This window comes from Pipra filicauda, unplaced genomic scaffold, assembly GCF_003945595.2.
Source record: "Pipra filicauda isolate LSUMZ 115617 unplaced genomic scaffold, ASM394559v2 scaffold103_size3290846_pilon, whole genome shotgun sequence".
In the NCBI taxonomy this organism is placed as follows: Eukaryota; Metazoa; Chordata; class Aves; order Passeriformes; family Pipridae; genus Pipra; species Pipra filicauda.
This window is the reverse complement of record NW_024103474.1, coordinates 816,969-836,712: the sequence shown is the minus strand read 5'-3', so window position 1 is coordinate 836,712 and position 19,744 is coordinate 816,969. Positions and strand designations below refer to the sequence as shown.

Sequence of the window (19,744 nt, the reverse complement as noted above, 5' to 3'; positions counted from 1 at the left end):
AGAAAGAATGCTAGGTAGGCTTGTTTCCATAGTATTCTGTCCATTATGTTAGAGCTCTTAATTACAGTTTCTCATTTTTAAGTCCTATCTTCAGTTTTCAAGCATTTTGAATGCATTTGAAAGCATTAACATTTGCAACCTAGCACTAACTTCGGTAGTAAAAAGGTAATTTATTTGCTTAGAGAAGAGTTCACTTCCTAGCATGAAACACTCAAAAGAAACTAAATGTAGACTTTGTCTTAATAGTTGAAAATTCAAAATAAATGAAGCTTATGTAAAATGGCACTAACAGACTAGAGCTACAGTGGACTGCTGAAATTGGATTTGGTTAGCTATAAACATAATTAGCTTAAAGCATTCTAGCTTGCCATGCAGTGTGAGCTCTCATAGGCTGGGATGTGATAATGCTTTGCTCTTTTGCATTTTAACTCCTTGTGGAGATGCGAAAGCCAGCTGATCGTAGGCTTTGTAGAAGCTAAATTAACCACGGGTTCCTTGGGGGTTAGTGGCAAACTGTGAGGTTTATTTGGTGTTGAAGTGTGCTAGAGATAACGTGACAGTAACCTAAAATGCTGTACTCGCCTCCTACCAATTCTGAGCGCAGCCAGTATTTTTAAACATCTTCAGAAACATAGGTTGTATATGCCCTTAATATTCTCATGAATGAAATGTTAGTGCTTGATTTGACCTGAACAGTATATACAAACAAGATGATAATATTGTAAAGTTGTATACAAAATACTGATGTGGTTTAGAATTTTTGCAGCATTTTTATTTCTACAAGACAATGCCCATTATGTGGAATTGTGTTCATTTAATCCAGTGAGTGATGCTGCTTGACCTCAATCTTTGTTGTAAGTGGGTTGGAATCGGTCAATAAGTAGGCATTTCCACACCAGTGAAACACTTAGATTTATACACATGGGACCTTTATAAAATTCTAAGAATATCTGTACATGTGTTAAATCTCTATAGAACAGGCCTAATGTGCAGTCTCTTTCCCTTTCTCAGATGTACAGATCGCTTGAAACAAGTGAGCCTGTGTTCTCACAGCATGCAAACACTGCTTGATGAATCCTTCCACCACTGAGTTGTTTCCAAATAATAAATTCAGAACCTTCAGCTTTTGCCTTTCATCTGACAATCTCAAGCTCTGCAAAGCTGAGATGGCTTTCACTATCCCTCTTCTTCTCCTTTTTCCATTTTCCATGTGTATGTGAAACATTATATTTGCAGAAAAGTAAGGGAAAGTTGCATACAGGACATCCTATTAAATTGTTCATTGCATGGGGTGGCTATATCCCTTCACTTCCTCTTTTTTACCCTCCCAGTGCCTTTCTTTAAGGGAGAATGTTTCAAGAGAGGTATTTCAGAAAAGGGAAAAGGGGGAGAAGGGCCATTTTAATCTCTTACCCCCCGCCCCAAAAAAAATCATTATGTAGGATACATCTGAGGACTATAATCTTAGTATTTAGAATTGCAGAGGAATACAGTACATAGCAAGTATTAACACCACACCATGCAGAGTAGTTAGAACTCTCCTATTTTTGCAGTATCTGAGTTTTCTAATATATATAGAATATAGACAAACTGACGTATTTCCTTTCTTGTATTCTTTTAAAAAAGTAACTTCCAGTAGAGGTGGCTTACATCTTCAGCAAGGTTTTTAGTACTTTAGCCTTCTGCATTATTACTTCTATTTAGAACTCATTGTAGATAAGCATCTGAAAAAAGAAATACAATAAACATTTGTGTTAATTATATCGTTTCCTCCTACTCTTCTCCCCTTCACCATATGTTCTTTTCTCTCCATGCCTCTCAACTGACTTTTATTAGGGCCTGATACGTGTCTAATCACACACCTCAAAGTATGCTCTGATGATGCAAATGGGACCCTGCTTCTGCACTCTTTTGAAAGTGTCAATATATCTAAGATAGACAGAGGAAAGAACAGTGGGATTAATTCATCAGGTAGTTACTGTGTGTATTTCCCTGGGTCTGTATTTCCTACTTCAGCCTTTGTGTCAGGCTTTGTGTCTCATATTACACATTGCCTTTGACCTGGATTTTTTGTTTGTTTGTGGGTATTTTTTGGTGTTTGGAGTGGGTTGGTTTGTTTGCTTTTTTTTGTTTCCCCCTCCACACCAAATCCCTTGGTTGTTTTCCCAGATGTGGTCCTCTGAAAAACATTTGGGAATTCGTCAAGTTTCTCTGACCATGTCTGTGACTTTCTATTATAACATTGATTCACGTGTCCAAATTTTCTTTCTGCTTTCATGGGGAAAACAGCTTCTTTCATTATCCGTGAGATACTAAAATGCACCATTGTGCTTGATCATCAAAGACAGTAGGAAATTAGATGCCATTTTTATCCCTTAAAAATGGGGGACCAGGAGCAGAGCAATCCAACTTAATACACTTGTATGGGGAGCTCTGCTTCTGAGACAACTGCCACGTAAGTAACTCACCTGAACTTACTGCGAAGATGCACTTTGGTTTCAGAATATATATTTGCTTTGAGCATAAACATTTTCCTTCTCTGGCCAGTCATTTGTACCTACATTTTTTTAGTGGGATCAGCCATAATTCCAGATTTAGCAGTTATCTATTACAGCATAAGGACACGATAGAAATGCTACATTACTTCCAAAAGATAAATTCATTACTATGCTTCTTTGAAACTTAGCTTTCTGCTGCTGTTGCTCCCAGACATCGTAAGGCTACACTGAAAAATGAAGCACACTGCTCTATCCCCAATATAAAGGACTGAAACCCTTCAGCAGAACTTATCACTTATTTTTTCTATGTTTTCCTTGGTCCTTCCTTACGAAAACCCACTTAGGGAGGGTTTCTTGCATCCTTCTGAGAACAGTGTGGGGAAAAATGCTGACAAAAATTTTAAACTGTCTGTCAAGACTGCAGTGATCTGCATATTAGGAATAGTCAGTAGTGGTCAGGCCAGGATGCAATAGTGTGACAGTGTGGTGCCACTTCCAGTGGTTTGTGTGTTATGGTACAGCCTTGCTTCCCATTCACTGAATTATCGAGAAGAACTGATTTGCTGCACGGGCATAACCACTGTGCATTAATGAAAGATGCTGAAAGCACCCTATGGTATAGTGCACACAAATGTTTGTTAACAAAAAAGAAGGTGGACATGCTTGTGCTATCAAGCAAAAATTTCTTTTTTGAGTGAATTTTTTCCTTAGACTAGCAATAGTATATACAGGATTTCAGTATTAAACAGATGTGGATGTCCAGTTACACACACCCCAAAATAATAAACTGTAGATCTGATATCGTATTGAATGAATGATAGATGTAAATAAAGTCAAGGTCTGACAAGTGACTTTATCACCTTTTCTTGCCAATGATTAGTGGCAGGTTTAATACATTTTAAATTTCTCAGGCCTGTTGAATGCAGGCACCTTGTATGTGCTTTCAAAAAGTTTCTAGGGCTTCCAGTAGTTCTTTGAAAAATGAAGCTAGCTGTTACTTATCACCAGGGCACTGTGTTGACTTGAAGCAGATAAGGATCTGTGTTAATGTAAAAACAGTTTAAGTCTCACAAAATGAACCTTAGAATTTCTTTCCTGACGTTGTTTAGCATGTAAAAAGAGCTAAACAGCACAAATATTGAGGCAATCCACCATTCCTGTTTAGTTCTTAGCTTGAAAAGATACTATTGTTTATGTAATATGTTCAAAGGGGCACATAATTTATTATATACTGTTAGTCAGCCATGTGCATTTTTACCTTGCTGCCTGTAGGTAAGCTGAACACCTGGTGACATGGCAGCATGTTTAAAACACTGCTGAGAAAATCCGCAGTAACAGCACAGATAATAATAGCTCTTTCAAAATTGAGTAATACACAAAATAAATATCACTTTCAACAAAATTTGCTTTATTGCCTTTGTATGAAGGTAATAGTACAGAGAGAAATATGATCTATTTACTGTTCCTGGGGGGGATGGCCGGTGGGTGGTAAAAGTTGCAGGGTACTGTGCTACTCTGCTCTACACGGTACCCATAAGATGGTCTTTCTGTCTTTAAACTCCTAGTGTCTTCTGAGAAATGAGAACGCTTTTGTCAGCCAGGTGTTGAATAGAGGTTTTGATATTTAAAGCAAACTGTTCAGTGCTCTTAGAAATGCTAATGTGGAAAAAAATACAGGTACTACATTTTGAGCTTCAAGACAGAAAATGTTAAACAAGACAAGAACGGTATAGAAAGGCAGAGTGAATATTTTGAGGTGTTAATTCTAACTACAGAGAGGAGAAACTAGAATTCTAGAGCGGACACGAGCTATATTGTGTGATGCAAGGATGACTCAGCCCACGCTCAGACCATCTTCAGGTCTTGCCGTACTTATTTACATTAAAGTTCATTGCTATTTTAAATCTGTGCATTTAGCGGAGAAGAAGGTGAGAAAAAAGCAGAGGGAGAAGAATAAAAGCAAAAGGAGGGAGGGTAGATTTTAAAACGCAACAACAAAAAGACCTGGACCAATCCCTTCTGATCCCCACACTGCGCTCTCAGTGGAGGAGCTTGTAATCCTATATTTGCTATATCAAGAGGATTCTTCTATGAGCACAAATTAATAATTTATTCATAGGCTGGAGTCAGCCCGCATTGATTTACTTATGCTGCATTTATTTTCATTCATAAGCCTTCGCTAGCCGGGATCTCTCGGATAGTGACTCGCTGCGGCGCTCCGGCGTGGGAGGAAGCAGCAAAACGTGCCTTTATGCACAAGGACGTGCTATACATGTATGACTCAATTAAATGTGCGAGCCTGACCTAAACCCGGGGCTCGCTCCGGGAACCCGCCGCTCCCGCTCCTCGGCGATGCTGCCTCGGCGGGGACCGCTGCTCTCCTCCCTCCGCCTGCCTGCGCCCTCGGTGCGGCGCCGCGGCCGGGATGCTCCGCGCTCCCAGCAGTGCAAGGGCTGAGCTCCGGCCATCCTTCGCCTCTCCGGGCTGTGTGACAGACAGCTGCTTGTCACGCAGCGGTGCCCTGCCTGAATTGGCCGGGTCTCCGGTGGGTGTGCACGGCCCCCACCCCCCGCCCCTGCCAGCCCTGCCGAGCCCTCCCTGGCTCAGCCCCCGGCAATGTGCAGCGCTCTCTTCTCGCCTTCCTGGAAGGGCTCAACTACACTTTCCGCTCCTCCAGACTTTCTCTGCTTTTGCCGTACAGAGGCACCCTCCCTCTGGTCCAGCTCCTCCTGTGCCTGCCTCTCTGTCTCCGCGCTATCCCGTTAAAAGGCTGCTGCTCCTGCTCCACTGATCCAATGCACTGGCTGACTTGATCTGGGATGAAGGCTGGAGGTTATCGGCGCGGGAAAGGAGAAGAACTCTAGGCAGCTTTCCATTTGCGAAGTGAGCAGTAATTGCAAGAAGACAGCCTCCCCAGTTGGAATCAATAGTCTGCTTTCTTGCTGCTAAGGGCACTTTGGAGCAGCAGTAGGTCACTGAAGTAACTTCAGCACACTGCTGACTGCGGAGTTGTAAAGAACTACATGCAAGTGGCTGCAGTAGTGCTGGAAAACGCTTTGCTGTTACCAGGGACACAATAGTTTTCAAGTCACTAGAGCTTTGCTTCTGGTCCGCTCCTTCCATTACACAGGGTCATCCTTTGGAGGGATGAGGATGGAGCTGTGATTGTTCTCCAGTGTTGTTCTAGTGGAGGGGGCAAGAGTGGGGAAAGAGGCTGTAGAAGCAAAACCCTACTGCTGCTGAACTCAGGTTCACTCGAATTTCCCCAAATCTTTCCAGGCACAGAGAGGCACAATGGCAGAAAATCTGAATCTTCTTCGGGCTTTTGGGGGGGTTTTCTTTATCTTCTGGACAGCTTTTAACACAGCCTTAGTGGATGTGGTTGGATCGGAGCAGCAGATCCCCTTGTCTGTGTAAGTGCTTTCATGCTATTCCTCTCAGGACCATGTTCAAGGATAAGAACTTGACTGCTCAAGTTCTTATGTTTTTGTATTGCAGATGTTTGACTGTTCAGGGCACCTTTGCTCCCCTGTGAGCTGTGTTTAAAGTGGGAGTCTCTAAGGCGCTCAGCACTACTTTGATTTTTATTGTAGGAGCGTGTGTTGTGGAGTATGTGGCCACAGAGTCTTAAATGCTTGTATTTACTGAAGTTGATGCTGTTAACTCTTTCTCTTGTGAGAATTTATCATTCAGATAAACGTTTTGCCATTTTATCTGCTGCTTTCCTTTCAATGGATGTATGTTATGTTGTGCCAAAGCATGTTTCTGTACAAGTTGATTCTTTAAGTTTTAACAGGTTGGTATTTTCATATCAGAGGCCTTACCTTAGCACAGTGTCTACTTTGTGCTTATACTTGAGCAGCTTCACTGATCTTTTGCTCTGCTTGGGTTCCTTAGTGAGCTCACTAATGCAAAATTGCTGGGATCCTTGTGAGTGCAGCTGAAGCTGTTACAGTCTGGGTTGCTTTGCTATGACATGTGTATTACATTTCTTCCTGTCTCTTTTTTTTTTTCTTCACAGTGTAAAGCTCTGGGCCTCAGCATTTGGTGGAGAGATCAAATCTATTGCAGCCAAATACTCAGGTTCCCAGCTCCTGCAGAAGGTAAGGATTTCTTCAGCTGTAATAAGGAAGGTTTTAACAGAGAAAATGGAGGCATATTTAATTTTTTAAATGATTAGGAAAGCAGTGCTGTACGTGCTTTTGTCCAAGATCTATTTTTGTATTGCATACTAGTCCCTGATGACTCTTACATTGCACTGCACTATCTGTGGAGTCCTTGGTTAAACTGATATTTTTCAGTTTGGATGACTTTTTTTTTTTTTTTTTTTTTCATCATTAGAAAGTAAACTCTGACACTTTTATTTCTTGAAGCCTGGGCTTCAGCCCGGGTTGCAGGTATTTAATCTGGTTGCTGCATTGTGATGATGATGTTTCTGTGCAGAAACAGCTGTTTCTTATGAAAAATATTAACTTCATTCAAGGAGCAGAATTAGTGCATCTTGTGTTATTTCACCCTGTGCTGTTTGTTCGCAGTCCACTGTATCAGGGAGAAGGCGGCTGCACTGTTGTTTGTCATCTCTGCAGTTTTTACAATCCCATTATTCCCCCAATCATCTCAACCCAGTGCTGGGATGTATTACATCATTACAGATAAGGGGAATGAATGTGGTTATCTTCTTGCTCAGCTGCACAGCTGGGTAATAAGCTGGTGAAGTATTGCAAAAACTTGAGAAATTGGTATAAGTCCACTTAATTGGGGCAGAGGGTAATGAAAAAGCAGATTTGAGTATTAGGTATATCAAGGACTGTGTCTACTCTAATTTAAATGTGCAACCTATAGTAAAGTTCTGTATTATAGATGATTTATTTTTACCACAGTTGCTGAAAAAATATGAGAGCAAGAGGAATATGTTAAAAATAAGACTGTGATTTTGAGGCATTGAATATGTGATCCTCGAAATGCAATATGTAAATGGAAAAACATTGAGACGTTCACTGATTAGAGCACTCAGTCAACACAGTTATTTCTGCTGATTTTTTTGTAGACATGATTTTTAATGCTGAGTACCACTAATTTTATTTTTTGTCTGATTTCAAAGGAAATTATTCCTTGAGCTTGTAGCATTTATTTTGAAAGGCTTATATATGTGTGAAATTATGTAACAGACAGTATATGTAGCAGCTGAAATAAAAAGCTTGTGCTATCATTTTAACACATTTAAGGCAACTAACTTAATTGCCAAAGGCATATGAGTTCCTTAGCAGTATCTGTCTTTTCAGAGTCGTGTACCCAGGACTGTAAAATATGAATTTTACTAAGCTAAAATATGGAGCTATTAAGAACAAAAATACTTGAGGTCTCTTACTGCCTTTCAGGGCCTTTAAATGGCTTCACTTCAGCATGTTGGGCTAACTTTCATTTTATTCTGAAAACCTGGACACTCAATATTTATTATACTTCTATCTCACGTTCTTTAAAGTCTGTGTAGTCTTACATTGTCACGGTTTTGTACGAACACCCTTAATTTAAAAGCAGATGGATCTTTCAGTTTTGATTAGTTTCTACTAAGGTATTATTGAAAGGCTTTAATTTTTTTATTGGGCCATAACAAACAAGTATCTTTATTTAACTTTGGAACTGTTCCATGCACAGCCTTTTTCGTGTAAAAAAAATGACTTTAAAAATTAAACCTACCCAATACAGATAGCCCAACATTTCCTAGAAGAATATGGTGTATATGGAATATACTGTGTTTTACAATCTTGCTAAAATCCACGAAGAATCAGTGTGAGATCCTTAATTGTTCTTCTCTTCCTCATGGTAGATACTGCTGCCATCCCTTCTGTAATGGTTTTTTTTCCCCTCTGAAGTAGTAAGATTGCTTCCTATTGGTTGTTATAACTGAAGGTAATTGGAAGCTATTCATTTTATCTTTTCATCAGCATCCTTTCTGTTTCACTAACAACCCTGTGCTCCTGTTTTTTGAAGGTGGACAGTGTATATTCATTACAAGCTATTTTGCTTTTGTTTCTTGCTTTTGTTATGATATTTCACTGTTGAATGAAAAAGACAAAATGCATGTTTGGCAGGTATTTAGAGCATTTTTATTCCTCTGTCACATCATCTGTTGTTTTTTTTTTTTCTTTTTTTTTTCTGTTCTGGTTACAGTAATTTTTATAAGATCTCTGTTGCTTTTTATTTTTATTTAGAATTCCAAGCATCTCTGTTTGTTTAAGCTTGCTATTTCCTGCTGGTGGTCATGGCAAATGAGCCTGGACGACAGATGACTTAAACGTGTATTTCTTGTATTGTTCTGATTTATATTTCTTCTGTAAGCTCGTAAACCATACCAAACTTCAAGATTTGCAAGCGTTTTCAACATGCAAAGTCAGTGACAGAAGTTGTCATAAGAGCTAAGGAGGTGATAGCATAGGAGGGCTGTAAATGTAAATGCTTTTTTTTCCCACCCTCTCTGTCCCCACTAGCCAGGCAAGAAGAATCTGTTTGGTGTTTACTGTGGGCTCTGGGTGATCAGAGTCCATGTCATTTTAAAGTCTGGATTCCACTTTTAGAAGCAGTGAGACTTCTGATATTACTGGAGGAATCCACATTTCCTGATTATGAATTAAGCATCATTAAACAAGTGAAGATATCAAATGTATGTATGATTATGGCTCTGGGCAGTATAGATTTCTCAATAGCCAGTGCTTTGGAGTACCATTTAGTTTAATAAAGGCTTACTAAATGAAAAATTAATGTAAAGGTTACTTAATTCATTTTGTCAGCATACATGGTGAGCACTACTTTCAGAGTGATGCACTTGAAATCGAGACATGACTGACAGTCTCTACTGCCCAAATGCTTTGCACATTAAGAGTCAGTTGACCCATACTAAAATTTCATTGAGCAAATGAAGTTATGAGATACTCAGTAAAGCAAAAATTTGCCAGGTTATAGCTGTGAATATTGATTTAGTTGTTACAATTCTGAAGTCTTACTGTACTGTAAACATCAAATGAATCACCAGCATTGGTGTCCTCTTGAGTTTATAAAAGATGCGTAAGAATACTTTTGTTGCTTTTTGAAACTATTTTAGAAAAAACCCGAACTGCTTACCTTATCTTAATTGAATGCTTCATTGTTTTATTCATTATGATAATCTTATCCAAGTATGTTGTTCTGCCTCCTAAAAGTAACTGAGTTATGTGATTTTTCCAAAATTGACTTTAGTTGAAATACAGACACTGCAAGTAGCTCAGAAAATGATAATAATAGTTCAGTAAATAACTTCAGCAATTATTATGAGCTTTTAAGCAAAATTAGCACTTAAATGTGTTCTACTCCTTGCTTTTAAAGAGATGGAAGACCACTGAGTGCACAATAAAAACACACAGGAGGAAATAGGATGGTATTATTCTTAATTTGCTTGATTTCTGGAGGTTTTACAGTTGTCATATAGATTTGGCAGTGCACAAGAAGCTTCTTGGTGCTGTAGAGATATTAACACTCTTCACCTCAGAAAATACTGCTGGGGGTAAAAATTGACTCAGATTTTGTTTCTTAGGTGCTTTTTATCCTCTTTAGACTCTCAAAAGACATCTGCCTTATTTAAATCTTGACGCTTCTTCACATTCCTTTCATAAACACTCTGTGTTTAGTGAGTCCTGGACTAAATGAGGGAGCACAGCCCACTGGCAAAGCCAGGCTTCATATATTAGGATGCAAAGTGAGGCTTAGATGCCAGAGAGATCTTCACTTCACCTGCTATGATTAGAGTTTTGGAAAAACAGACTTTGGGGAATGCTACTGTTCACGTTACAGTGTCCATGATATTAATGTGTTTTCAGTGCCACACTGTTGCAAAATAATAGCAATAATAACATGAAAGCATAAAATGCAGGTAATGTGCCTTCTGTTAATGTTAAAAATAATCGTTGTTATACAGTAAAGCTTTTCTCGAGTCAGAGCAGTGTCTGTTTCTCTGAACATGCAGCACAGTCTATGCTTTCTCAGGTTCCTTTTGAGGAGACTACATTTCCCCCCCCTCCCCCCTAAGTATTCAGAGCTTTGATAATTCTTGATTTTTTTTTTTGTCCTGAACAGTCAATATTATTTTATTGCCGATGTAGGAACAGTTTCTGACTGAAAACACCCTTTATTTTTTGGTTCTGCCAGGAAGGTTTCTTAATGATGATAGGCTTGTTTAGGGCTCTCTCAGATTTTCCTTATGTAAGTCGTCTCACGGAGCCTCCCCTGTTATGTAAGCACTGGCTGCTTTGGTCTGAAGCAGTCTGGAGTCTGCATCTGCCTACTCCTTTCAACAGATTCTTCATTGTGTTGGGAGTTCTCAAATCATTGTGTGTTCTCCAAGCAGGTTTTTCCATCAGGAGAGCATTGCTACTTTTAAAGATGCAGAGTTTTATCTCACTGACTGGATGTGCTGCTGTATCTCGAGAGTTTCTTACAACTGTGGAAATGCCAGTGCAAAACTAACGTAATGGGGTGATTTAGATCAATTAGCATTCAGCTGGTGAATCTGATTCATACAGTACATCTATCTTTAGTTCTAAACCGTATAATGGTGACTTAAATTCTTAGAGAAGTTTAGTCCAATTATCTTGACATTAATTGCCTTTCTTTTATTCAGCTGTACGTGGGTTTTGGTCTTTGTAGGCTGTTTCTTTGCTGAAGACACTGCAACTACTGCTTTGAAGGAAGGGGTCAGTAGGATTGAAACATGCAATTTAAAGAGAGACAGGGACTGACTTCTTGGGTATCAATTCAAACTTCTGCCAGCTGAGCAATTTTAAAACTGCAAAAGTAATACTGTTTTTTTCCTATCAAAAATAAGAGAAAAATCACAAAAAGATCTGTAGACATATGACTATAATTCAAAAAATGATAAAAAAACTCTGACCACCAAAACAAATACCACCCTCCCCTGCAAAAACACCCAAACCAACAGCAATAACTCCCTTCCCCCATCAACCAAAACCAACAGTTCCCCAAAGCCCAAATGTAAAATCCCACCGGCCAGGTAAATGATATGGAGCTTTACCAAAAGCTCTATTTGGAATTAATTTGTTATAATTCAAAATCCTGAAGTCTGTGTTGTGTAAAATGTGTCTCCTAGCACTGAATTAAAATCAAACCTTAGAAAATAAAGAAATAGGCATCTGAGAATCTTAAACCAGTGTAATTCTGGTGATTAGTGCAAATGATGTTTTGGAACTTCCAGAGCTTGAACCTCCATCCACTTTAATTCCTACAGATCTTTGGGCTATGTGAATGACAAGATTATTTTCCGTGTCAAACTAGTCACAGAGCATTTCAGTGTGTTTAAAGTATTTAATGTTAACTGCAGACTTAAAGATGTAAATTCTTCTGGATAGATATTTTAATTTTCCTTTGTTCGAGAATAAAAAGTCAAACACATTCATATGGTACTAATGTACTTGGTGGGAAAACCTGCTGGGTTCCATACTAATTTTCAGATAGTATGTTGATCTGTAGAGGAAAAGATCACAGTGCTCTCAAATTTGGAGTACTGTGTTCTCTCTCTCACCACAATAAAGAATAACTTTTCCTCCTTTCTTGTAATAAAGTCCTGCTTTTTCTGGAGATATTGGAAAATTTTCTTTGCCTTCAGTGAAGCTAGAACTGCATCTTGAATGATCTGTACTCTCATCTCCTGTTTGAATGTTATGACAGGAGTAATAATTTTTTTTGCGTTGGTAATGTTTTTAAAATGCAGTCTAAATCAGCCTGAATATCGAACATCATGTTTTATATTTCCCTGTAACTAAAAGGAAAGTCTTGGTTTAAGCCATGCTGAATCCATGCTCTTCTGTCAGCACTATTTTGCAGTATTTTCTGTCTTTCTGGGTTTTGCAAGCAGAGTGTGATCCTCTTACTTGTATTATTGGAAGGAAGTATGTTCTATTGTTAGTGTGTAACAGAAATGTGAGATGGCCTTAGTAAGTTTATGATGCATGCATTACACTTCCAGTAATGTCTTTTAATATGGAAATTATTGAGCGGACAATCCAACTGGAAAACATCAGATCTTGAAAGGAAGCAAATGCTAATTCCCTTGCTTAATGCATTTATGGTTGTTTGTTTTCACATCCTGTATTGGAAAATGCTTACATTTCAAGGTTAAAGGAGCTGGTCTCCATGCAAGTTATCTTGCCAGTGGAAGTATGTAGAGCCATGAATAGATGCCGTAGTGTAGTGGTGATTCACTTTTAAGCAACTGCTAATCAATACCCTACACTTCCAAATGTCATTACTGTTCTGTAGGGTACAATTTTTTGTTGCTGATAATAAGTGCTTACACATTGTACAACACAAATTATATATTGATAGGGTAGGCTGTATTTTAGTTTGCTGTAGAAGCTTCACTGACAGGTTTTAATGAAGTACTCTGATTAATATGTTGTTCTTGAGAAGCTCCATTTTGGTTTTTCTATGTATAATGTTTTTGCAAAATTACATGGATGTTTTTGTGATCCTCTTTAGTATCTGCCAAGTTCATTTGTGTAAAGCTGAAGTACTTTCTTAAGAGTGAATGACCAAATCACTGCAAAATTTGTATTTGAAAAGGAAGTCAGTGCAAACCCACTTTTGTTAAAATCATAGTTGGAGAGAAGCTGGGAACGGTCTTGGTAGAAGTGATGAATTCCAGGGACAGATAATTTCTGAAAATATCCTGCCCTCAGATCTCCCAGAACTTTACAGGTGAAGTTACTCATGTTGTAGTTGATAACCAGCTGTTTTTGAGGATGGTATAAGGAGGAGACTGATTGGTTGAGACAGACTTGTTCACACGGGAATGCAGAGATGCTGCAATGAAAGAAACTATGGCAATATAAATGTGTTCTCTGTATCCACGATAGATGAATGAGAACTCTCTTTAAATACAATAATTAATTTTTTCCTACTATCAATTTGTTTTCTTTTTTTATTACTGAGTGAAAACACTGGCATAGCGCAGAACTCTCGCACTTTGGCCATTGTGTAGATCTTGCTGAACTGCTGCATGGTAGGAAGATGAGCTACATCTTTTATTTTGGACTGTAAGCAATGACAGTAATTGTATTTCTTCTTTGTCTGTATCTATGCACTGTTAATCTTCGTGCCTTTTTCTCCTTAAGGCATAGCTGGGGAGTCCTTCAACTTTCAGAGCAGAAACAGGTTATAAAACCCCTGTTGTCATTGCTATACAGGTTGGCCAGGCTGGCTGAATGCTTGCAATGCTTACTGCTTTTCCCTTCCCCTTATAAGCACAGAATCAAATGATCTTATTAAAATATATGGCTTTTTACTATAGAATAATAAATATGTTAACTATATTAGACTCAACTTGTTGGATAAAGATGGAAACTGCTCATATCACATCTTGTTGGACTTCAAGTCCAACACCCATGTGGTAAGACATCAACAGGTTTAGCTTTCCAGGATCTCCTGACATGTTCTTATGTTAAGTGTAACTATAAAGTACAAAGATAATGGAGCTTCACTAGGGCTTGTAAGACAATGTGATGTCCCAATGAGAAAGAAGGAAACAATCAGATGTGAACTCCTGGTTTATTCTTTTTGTACCTCGCACAAGTTCTAGTGCTTTGCCATCAACAGTTTTTGATACTTGGTAAAGTTTGTTCTTCACTGTTCTTACTCCTGAGTTTTCCTTAAGCTGAAGTTTTGCTTCTTTAGGTAGAGCCTGTTTGGTTGGCTGGGTGGAGCTTCAAGGCATCCAGGTTCTGGCGATGACTCTTAATCAAGAGAGTTTAACAGGCTATTGTCTCTAACCATTTTCTCCTGTCTGTCAAGATTCCTGAAAGAACTCTAAATTAAACTAATACACTTCATTAAGGTAATCAAAGATATTTCTAATATAGTAAGTGTTTTCTTTGTTAAGCACTTGCTCCTACTCCTGTGTTTTGCTTTTACTTTCCTTAATTCGACATGTTTTATTGTCTTTGTCTCTCTCCTTGTCTTTCTCTTTCTGAACTACCTTATTTATCTTAAATTTTAATTTTTCTGTTTTAAAATGGGCATATTTTCTAGAGAGAAATGTTTTCTTCTGAGACTGTTGCCAAATGTTCTCATAAATAATTTTACAGTACAGGAAGCACTTACAGATAGTTTTTGTTATTTATCCTTCAAACTAGATTGTGAAATCTTAGAGCACCAAAGTTAACAAGTAAAAGATAAAGGAAAAAGTTGTTCTCAGGTCCATTAACAAACAAAATTGTAAGGTGATCTAATCTAGTTCATAATATTGGGAATATAATCTGAAAAGTGTATATCTATAATTCAGTATATCAGGATTTAATGGGTGGGTCCTGTTGAGTGTTCATTAATTGGCTTGTTTATATGTATCACTGACAGTAAGTAGTTTCCTTATTGAAGCTTTACTCTGAGTTTTTAGGAAAGGGTGGAAGATGCTTTTGAGCTTGTGGTAGTCTTGTGAAATGTTTTCCTTTGGTGTACTCAAAATCTGGTGTTTTCAGACTTTCCTGAATTTTGTGCAGGTGGCAGATTATGTGTTACATTAACACCATTCCTCTGCAATGTGCAAGTTGAGTAGATCTCCTTTGATTAATGTTTTAAATACAGTGATACTGAATTTAAAAATTCTGATTGCGCACTCTAAGAACTCAGACTTTTGTGTTCGCCACTAATAACTTGGCAAAACTGACTCTGGAAACAAACCCTAATTATCGCCTTCGCTACAACTGTGTTTCTGTCTTTCACTATGGAACTCAGATTTTCATAATTTCTGGAATCATGGAATAATTCATTCTGGAAGAAGATGTAGAGGGTCTTTTAACTTGGAATTTTGCTCAAAGTGAGATCAATGCTGAAATAAGTGCTAAATTCTTGAGGTGTTGAATCTGATCTTCAAAACCTTCCAGGACAACCAGTGATGCCACAACCCCTTTTGTTGCAATATTTGTCTGTGGTCTGGACAAGAAGTTACTTGAGCTGAAAGTTTCCATTTCCATTTGACTGCTGTGTGTCACTTCTCCAGCTGTGCACCTCCATAGATAGCATTGGTTCATCATCTTCATAATCTCCTCATAGGCATGGAAAAGCACAACACTCATGACAGGCCTCTCTGAGGCCCCAGTCAGAGATGATATTTTACCATTTTTTAGTTGCTTCATCAGGTCTCAACGCTTTTTCTGACCTATTCTTTTAAAATACTTTGCAGTAACTTCATAGGCTTTTTAAATGAATTCTCTTCTGTTTGATATTCAGGTGGGCTTTTTTCTACTCACAATAGGAATATGTAACTGCTCCCATAATTATAAAGTCTCAGGAGTAATTTCCACTAAGTTGATTGCATGAACAGGAGAAGACTTTTTAATTTGTAATGGTAACACAGGAATTTCATTTCTATTCTAGGGTTAAACCAAACCATTCAGGTCCCAGTTGCTTCATTAGCCATTTCTTTTACTATCTTTATCACTCACAGTGTCTTAAGTGAACTTAGTGTTGTACAGAAACAGTTTGTCAGCTGGCAAAGGTTTTATGTCTTATTGTCTTTACTTTATTCTGCAGTAGCTGTCAAGGGACTTCTTTGTGCATTTATACACAAACAAGTGTTTGACTCACTTTCCTAAAAAGCAGGAATCAAAATTATGCAGTCATAGTACCTGTAGCCTGTTAGGTAAAAGTGCTGTGGAAATGCTATTTGGAAGGCATTATGAAAACTTGGTCAGGGCCAGAGCATGTAGTGTTCCTATTATTCCTCTAGGTCACATTTTAATGTTTGGCTATTCAATATACTTTGAATATTTTGTGTCAAGCTATCTTCAAGTCATTAATTTTCAAACCACAAAAAAAAAAATCCATGTAGTATGGGTATTAAAATTTGATGTGTTGGGAACACATCATTGGTCACAAAATTAGATAATTATCTTCTAAAGTAACAAAGCTTCAAAGATAAAAAACAGGAACATTCGAAGTTCAGCTTTACCTTGAAGCTAAATGGCTATCATTTTCTGACAGCTGTATGAAATGTGTGACTGCCGAGCTGTTTGGACACGATGCTATCGGATTACATTAATAGAAATTTTCCCTGATAATGAAAACTGGTAGGAGGCTAAGAGTAAAGCTTTATATTATGACTTGCAGCCATTGACTATCTGCACCCAGCAGATTTATTACCCCCTATGCACACTGTGCCTTTTACAATATCTCCTGCAATTTCTTCATCAAAGTACAACAAGAAAGATGATGATATGGATGGCATGATACAAAAAAATCTGAGTACTCACTTCACATTTCAGACTTCCACCTCATTACCAACTGCAATGCAATCTTAAAGTAAAAGTAGGAATGAATTCGGACATCCCCCTGAAACTTTCCATGAAAAAGCATTGTGGAAGGGGAAGGGGATGAAGGAAAACTGGAGAATTTCTGTTAGCTCAGATTTTCATTTTCTATTGAAATCAAGGCAGCAGATTGAGATACAGAAATGTCTGGCTTTTATCCTGGGGCTGTGATCACTGAATTTTGATCACCATCAAAAAAGTTCAGTCCTTAAGCATGATGTTATTTTAACCTGTAATGTCATACATAAAAATCTGGTGCATGTGATGGGGGTAGGATTTCATCCAGAATGCCAGAAATCTTGACTTAAAAGTTAAATCCACAAGCAAGACTCCTCTCTCCCCAAATGGGAGGCATCTTTGCCTAACTTTTCTGTGTAAAATGGGCCTGGTAATACTTACTTCCTTCTTCCTTAAACTTTTAAACTTTGAGGTAGTTTGAATAAGGAGCAATATTTTTTGTAGAGTGTTTAGCATATGCAAAGAATCAGGTGATGAGGAGCATCATTAGCATATGGATATGGAAATAAAGAAAAGTACATGGAAAGGATCAGCTCTGAGAGCTAAAAAGCATCAATTTTAGCATACTTTTTAAATGAAACTTTTCACTACTGAAAAGATAAATGGTTTCCTGTTACAGTCCTGAATAACTACAAAATTGATAGAAACTCACTTATTTCTGCTGTTGGTATTTGGTATCTGTAGCTGGCAATAAATCTCCATATGGCATTGTGCTGGCAAGTGAGATGGAACCCTTTCTTGTCAGAGAATGAACCCATCCTATGCTTTGAATACAAAGTGAAATGCTATGCTGATATTAGAAAGTAATTTTCAAATATTTTATTCTTTCCCATTTACATTTTTTTTTCTGTCCTGGTATTTTATCTTATTATCCATTTTCTGTGTAACTCCAGGTTTGCGCAATTTTTTTTTTCCTGTCTAGATCCTTCAGACTTTTTCTGACCTTTCCTGGTTTTCTTCCAAGTAAGAGCCAACCAAGAAGCCTCATTGCAGAGTGAACTTCACAATTTTCAAATGCAGTTAAATTGGGAATCAAACAATCTTCCCTTTTATAGATATCTGATTATTTCTGCCTATATTGCAACTACCATAGAAATTTATTTTCATGTGTTCTTTGTCACTCTGTCCTTCTCTTTACTCTCATTTGTTTATAGTCATTGCTTTTTTTCCTTTGAGAATTTTTACCATTAATATTTTTTTTTCTGTTTTGAGCAGCTCTAATCATAATGCAGTAGTGAGATCTGGTCATCTGAGGAAAACTATGCAGCAATAAAATGAATAATGGCTTAATAATACTTTTATACATAAGAATGAGGGAAGGTGTTATGCAAATGCAAGTGTTGTTCTTCAAGTTATCTTTTCATTAACTTACGGTGTCTGAACATTTTAAAAAGAAGAATAAATAGATTAGAATCTACTGGTGCACTTTACACATTGTGAATATATTTAGTTATACCTTGGATGTCATGTGCAGAAATGGGGGAGAGACAGGATTCCCTCCAAAACTGAATGGGAAGCAAATTACGGTGTCTTTCTGATAATACAAATTGCAGGGAGGAGTCAGTGTCAGGAAGCCACTGCAGGTTTGAAAAACAGCTAAAGGTGTGAGAACAGGGACATGTAAAGGTACTAAGATGAAGAGCAATGGAACACGTCGGGAACTAAGAAGCAGAACCACTGAAGACAGTGGTATTTTTTTTCTCTGTAGTTTAATACAATTAGAGAATAAATTTGTACGGAATTCAGGCAGTATATGTTCTGGTGATTATTTTTGTCAATCCATTAAATGAATAATTTTTGTATTAAAAATATGTCACAGTCAGAAGGTCAAGTTTTGCTATTTTTGAAATGCATGAATACCAGATGATTTAAAGCTTATGCCAAGAACTGAAAGTATATGCTAAGAAATGTAAATTTCAGTTCAGGAAAGGCTCTGAAATTAAACTGAGTTTAGTAGTGACATAATTCTGACTTTTGTATTTAGCTTCTCAGATGCTTAAAATTTGAATACTTTAACGTTTTGGAAATGTTTGTTGGCTGCTTTGCTGAGGCTTTTTATTCTGTACAAGCCAGTGTAATAGGAATATAGTTCAGCTACCTTCATAACTTGGCACTAATCCTGTCCAGTCCACCTTAGGCATGTTATTAATGTAGATATATGTTTGCTCAGTAGAACTTCTTCAGCATTACAAGATGTCTAGGGAATTTTGTCTGAAAAAGGATGGTAGGTAACAGCATTATATGAGGGACTGGGACCTATACTTACTTATGTGTTGGAATAATTCAAATGTTAGTGTATAGTATTATTCATGTAGAACCATATTTATCTTATTGCATGCTGCTTATTTATCTTGGTTTATAAATATACAGGAGTTGAATTACTGAAAACTCTAATTATTCTGAACGTAATTTGTCAGACAAAACCAGCTGCTAACTCAGCTTTTCTGAAGAATCTTCAGTAAAATGCAAAACCTAAAAAATACTGTCTTGAAAAGCACGAAATTCCCATTCTGCACACAAATCCTCTGTGCCTGTTGGATATCTTCCTCTCCAGAGTCTAGTAAAAGCCTATGGCTTTCTGATATGATGGGAAGGACAACAAAGCCAGGCCAACTGTGCTGTGCCTTGCATTGCCTGAGCTTCACTTGCTTAAAGCAAATCTTTCAGTATTTTAGGACAACTGTAATTTGGCAGAGATGATCCTTTCCCATCTTGGCTGAAATGTTGGTATGTTCATTGGGTAGCTGGTGCAGCCATTAAGTTGAATTAAATAATACTTCTACTTCCAAAGCCTTCAAAACACCTGCAGTTCTGTTTTGCCCCTGACCTGTTAATTAACCTTATGCAATTCAATTCTGATATATGTCCAGTTGACACGTA

At 37.7% G+C, this 19,744-nt stretch overlaps 1 protein-coding gene across 1 annotated transcript in view; it reads left to right on the top strand.

Annotated features, from left to right (window-relative positions):
- The first annotated feature begins 4,614 nt into the window (after nucleotides 1-4,614).
- The window catches only part of CACNA2D3 (calcium voltage-gated channel auxiliary subunit alpha2delta 3), a 407,078-nt gene continuing 391,948 nt past the window's right edge, over nucleotides 4,615-19,744 (top strand). Inside the window, exons 1-2 of the mRNA XM_027728083.2 lie at nucleotides 4,615-5,911; nucleotides 6,520-6,601. Of these exons, the coding sequence (XP_027583884.1) occupies nucleotides 5,793-5,911; nucleotides 6,520-6,601 (201 nt within the window). The 5' untranslated portion in view covers nucleotides 4,615-5,792. The remainder of the gene's footprint in view (nucleotides 5,912-6,519; nucleotides 6,602-19,744) is intronic.